This window comes from Euphorbia lathyris, chromosome 10 (genome assembly GCF_963576675.1).
Source record: "Euphorbia lathyris chromosome 10, ddEupLath1.1, whole genome shotgun sequence".
NCBI lineage: Eukaryota > Viridiplantae > Streptophyta > Magnoliopsida > Malpighiales > Euphorbiaceae > Euphorbia > Euphorbia lathyris.
The window spans coordinates 66,870,491-66,875,998 of record NC_088919.1 but is presented as its reverse complement, the minus strand read 5'-3'; the positions used below and the strand labels follow the sequence as shown (position 1 = coordinate 66,875,998).

Here is a 5,508-nt window from a genome sequence, read left to right as displayed (position 1 = left end):
GCTACAAAACATATCCAGGCTTCGCATATGCGAATTAAATTTATCAAATAAATCAAACTATAGCTTCGCAGGCTTCGCATATGCGAACTAAATTCAACAATTATTATGAACATTAGCTTCGCAGGCTTCGCATAATATTGAATTTGCGAAGTCAAACGGGAGGGGGTGAGACGCACGTAAATATTGAGGGTATTATGGGAAAGTCACACAAAATCAGTCTAGATATGTAGTAGGATGAGTAAATGGGTTAAATATGTAAATGAGCCTCCCATATGACCCAATTTTGTAATTTTCCCTATTATATGGGCTTGGTGATATGACTTAGTTGTAATTTTGTAATTTTCTACTTAATTATGATATTCATGTATTTGACCCATTATTGTTTATCTATTTCTATTATTATATGGGCTTGGGTTGGGCCTTGTATTTCTCTCTATGAAGTCCAAATGTAGGTTTCGAAAATCATTGAGGAAATTATCCCACATGATATTATCATTTTTAAATAAAATTATTACATGTATAATGCTAGATATTTCATATTTTCCTTTTTTTTATATAGAAAAAACATTTGTAAGAAGGAATGAAGAGTTTTAAATGTAAATAATACTTATAATTTTTTGGTAAAAACATCGTTAGGCTCTCATCTTTTATTTTTTAGTTCATTAAGCTTCTAATCTTTTATTTAAATACATTAAATTCTTGGTTATTTATTTTTGGTTCCATTAAGCCATTATTTATTAAATTAATTGTAAACATCTAATTTTGTTAAAAAGATGTTATTAATTTCATCGGTATTTGAGATTATATAAAAAAAAATATATTTTACAGTTTGAATTAAGGTTTTTACTGTTTTCCTATAATCACATTACACATCCAAAACTGCTTTCAAACAATGAAAAAAGTACAAATTTTGAATGCAGGTGAAATGAATAACACTCTGTTACTCGAGTTTTATATTCAAAATCGATTTTTTTTAATCATCAATGGCTTAATGTGGCAAAAAAAAAATAAAAATAAAAAATCAGGTCTTAATGTATATAAATAAAAAAATCAAAGGCTTAATGAACCAAAAAATAAAAAATCAATATCTAATAATGCCTTTTGCCATTTTTTAAGAAGACTTCAGTTGATAATTAGGGCTCGTTTGTTTTACCTACTGTTTGCTGTTGCTGTTTGCTGTTACGGTTTGCTGTTTGCTGTTGTCATTTGCTGTTACGGTTTGATGTTTGCTGTTATGGTTTGTTGTTTGCTGTTACGGTTTGCTGTTTGCTTTTTGAAAAAGTTGCTTTTCCAAAAAGCAGAGATTCTCTGCTTTTGTAAAAGGCTGCTTTTCAGGTGTGAAAGGTAAACAGGAAGTCACTAACCAAACACCTAATGCTGCTTTTCAGATTTAAAAGGCAAACAAGAAATCACTAACCAAACACCTAAAACTCTCCTTTTTGAAATGAAAAGTAGTAACCAAACGGCCCTTTAATATTGTTAAGGGTATTGCTATTTACAGTGGCGGAACTGGAACCCAAACTAAGCGGGGGCTTAAATATTTAATAATAAATTTTTATAACGTTAAAAATATTATAATACGTAAAATTCAATAATTTTTAACACAATAATTTGGGGTGCTAATTTTAACCGTGCAGTTGAAGGTAAATTTTCAAAGCTCAACCCGTCAGGTCTGGGTAAAAAAAATTTAGCCTCCAACGTGTTAAAACTATAAAAATGTTATCATTTTTTAGAAATTAGAATTGAACTAATAGAAAATTAAACATGTTTACTTTTTTTTAAATATGTTTATTTTTTTTAATGATAAAGACATATTAAAAATAAATTCAAAAGTGTTATCAAAATAAAAATAAAGAGTCCATTTAAATTAATTAATGGTAACATGTTTATAATTATTGAAAAATAAAATTAAAAGAAATAAATTTTTTTTAAAAGAAAATGAGGTTGAAGGGAGTTGAACATAGGACCTCTTAAATAAAAGTAAACATCATTAACTATCTAATCTACCTTTAAACATTTAAATAATACTATATAGAGTCAATATAATTCTCTCCAAAATATTATCAGACACCAAAACTAAATTTTTTTTTTCTCAATTCTCCGGCGGTCTGCCGGGGCTCGAGCCCCCCCAACCCCCCTGCACACTAGAATATTAGGTAAATCACGTACGTTGTGTATAACTTTTGTCATATTTCAACTTTGGTGTATAACTTTCAAATTTGCATTCAAAAGTGTACAAACTTTTGGTGACCTCTCATTAAAGTGTACAACTGGTAATTGATACCGGTCAATGTGAAATCAACGTATCACGTCAGCAAATTGATCTCCTTAAAAGTCAAATGTTAACAGGTCAATACTAGGGATGGCAACGGGTACTCTACCCGCGGGTACCCGGCACTATCCGACCCTAATGGGACTACCCGTACCCTGTATAAAAGGGTATGGGACGGGTATGGGATCAAAACCATTACCCGTTAGGGTAATGTGACGGGTATGGGAAGACCCCCCAGGGTACCCGGTACCCGCCATAAATTTTTATATATAAAAAAATATTATTGTGTTTTAGATGTAAGATGTGAGATTTGAACACCAACCTTTTGTTTTTCGACTATTAAGTGATACAACTAAACTAGTTTATTTTTATTGATTAAGGTTCAATTTGTTAAGTTTTTAGATGGATGATTTATTAAATTTATACTTTATTAAATTTGTAATATTTTTTGTTTTATTTATTGATTCTTAACGGGTAAGGGTACCCGTGAATTAAATGGGACGGGTATGGGATGCAAAACATATACCCGTTAGGGTAATAGGAAGGGTACGGGTAAGGGTTTGGGATTGGCACTACCCGCGGGTACCCTACCCGTTGCCATCCCTAGTCAATACAAAGTCAACGCATCACATCAGTAATTGTGACTTTATAGAGATCAAATTGCTGACATGACACATTGACCGATCATAATTACCGAATATATACATAGAAGATCATCAAAAAACAAATTATAATTTTATATACCTTACACTAAAATATGAAAAAGCACAGAGGTTCGTAAACCCATGTATAATTTATTAGGGGTGTGCATCGGTACAAAACCGAACCGAATCGAAAAAATCGAATACCGAAATGATCAAAATAATTCAAACCGACACCGAACCGAATAATAGGTAAAATCGAATTAAAACCGAACCGAAATATGCGGTTCGGTTCGGTTTAAACCGAACGAACCGAATTAAGTTAAAAGTAACAAATAACAAATAAAAATCACTATATTTTCTCATTAAATTTACCTCAACAACAACAAAAATTGAAATATTTCCAAAATATATCTATATTGAGTTATTATCTCAACAACAACAATAATAAGTAAATTTGTATAATCAAATATATGTATGTATATATATATAAAAATATAAAACATGTGTAATTCGGTGCGGTTCGGGTTTTTTACATTTTCTGTCAAACCGAACCGAACCGAATACCGAAATACACTTAAAATTAAAACCGATGCCGAACTGAATTGTTAAAAAAACCGAACCGAAAAACCGATGTATGCGGTTTAAACCGAACCGATACACACCCCTATAATTTATCCAAGAATATTATAGATGAAGAGTGTTTACATATAAAATTTGTCCAAAATTGACAATGAAAAATGGCAAACTAAAGTCAAATGAAAGGACGAACGAAACCATCAATCTCTATCAATTAAATAGAAATTAACCCTTAATTATCCAATCAGAAATTAACGCGTGAGTTGACGCGGCCCTCTCCCGCGTCTTTTTAATAATATAATTTAATTTCCTCCTACGTAACCTTCCTATATAAAACCCAGACACTACCCTTCCCTTTCTTCCATAACCATATCTCCTACTCGCTTCAATCTTTCAATCTCTACTCTCCATGGCAGAAAAACAACAGTTAAACGGTGCGTATTACGGCCCATCAATCCCACCCCCTCAAACCTACCACCGCCACAGCCGCAGTTCCGGCTGCGGCTGCGGCTGCGGCTGCTGCCTCTTAAGCTGCCTCCTCAAAATCATAATCACCACCGCAATCACCATCGGTCTCGCCGTCTTCATTTTCTGGATCATCGTCCGTCCAAACAAAATCAAATTCCACGTCACAGACGCTACTCTATCCGAATTCAACGTCGACGCAAACAACAATCTCCGATACAACTTAGCGATGAACATCAGCGTCCGAAATCCGAACAAGAAGATCGGAATCTACTACGATTATATCGAAGCAAGAGCTTATTACGAAGATCAAAGGTTTGATGTTGATATTTTGACTCCGTTTTACCAGGGACATAAGAACACCAGTGTTTTGACTCCGGCATTCCAAGGTCAGCATCTTATGGTGCTTTCCGGTGATCGGTTATCGGAGTTTAATCGGGAAAAGAGCTCTGGAATTTATAGTATTGATGTTAAGATTCGTTTGAGGATTAGATTTAAAATTGGGAAGATAAAAGTGGGGAAGTTTAAACCGAAGGTGGAGTGTGATTTCAAAGTACCGGTTAATGGTACTAATGCTTTTCAGTCTACTAAATGCGATTGGGATTACTGATCGGACGGCTAGGATTACTTCTTTGATACTTCGTACGGAGACTTTTCTTTGATTGTTTTCTTATTTTTCTATTCTTTTGTTATTTTTTTCTTATTTTATTTTGCCCATTTGGGGTTATATATTATTTTACGTAAATAAATAAATGATTTAATTTTTGTTTTATGTTAATTAATTATTTGATTATCAGTATGTGTTTTGTCTGATTTTCTTTTGGAAATAAGTTCGATATGTACGACTCTTGATTTGGACCTGCTTGTCGACGTTAAACAAGAGTCACGTTTACATGGACTCTGATGATCACGTAAATTTAGTCATTCACCGTTAGATTTAGGCAGATTAAATATAATGTTTTTAACTAGATGAAAGAAAGTAAAAAGTAAAAAAAAAAGAAATCGATTTCCACTAGGTCCTTTTAAGTTGGAAATGGAGTTTGAAAGAACCTGTTAAAAATGAATTTTGGTGTTAAGGGAGTTAATTGATTTGGTGATTCTAATGCTGGAAATCGCAAAAAAAAAAAAAAAAAAGAGAAAAGATCGAGTTTGGAAGAACCTATTGGAAATTGATTTCTGTATTTTTATTTTTATTTTTATTTTTTACTATCTGTCTATCCTAGTCAATAAACTCTCATTAATATTTGTTCGCATCAATATGGTGAATCTAACTAACAATGCATGTCGTCTAAACTCGATGAAAAAGTTAAAACAATGATCGAATTTATAACAGAATCAATGATCAAGAGTTTAATATGAAAAAAATAATTAATCTTTGGCTTAATCTTTAAAGCATGTAAAATTCAGGGGTTTAATTATATTTTTTTTGTCTTTATTATTTGATTATCAGCAATCGTGTTATGCTTTTTGAATTGGACCCAGGGGGCGGGGAGGGTCGGTCGACCCTCCGGCCCCGCCGAAAACCCCCTTAGAGGAGGTTTTAAACTTGGC

The 5,508-nt window shown here is 32.7% G+C and overlaps 1 protein-coding gene across 1 annotated transcript; it reads left to right on the top strand.

The window, feature by feature from the left end:
* Window positions 1–3,847: 3,847 nt before the first annotated feature.
* On the top strand, window positions 3,848–4,735 carry LOC136209683 (NDR1/HIN1-like protein 10). Its single transcript, XM_066001232.1, has one exon. The coding sequence runs from the start codon at window positions 3,902–3,904 to the stop codon at window positions 4,565–4,567; it is 666 nt and encodes a 221-aa protein (XP_065857304.1). The 5' UTR covers window positions 3,848–3,901; the 3' UTR covers window positions 4,568–4,735.
* Window positions 4,736–5,508: the final 773 nt, after the last annotated feature.

Excerpts from the sequence above, each read along its gene's own strand:
- LOC136209683 (XM_066001232.1), top strand. The coding sequence starts at position 3,902 with ATGGCAGAAAAACAACAGTTAAACGGTGCGTATTACGGCCCATCAATC.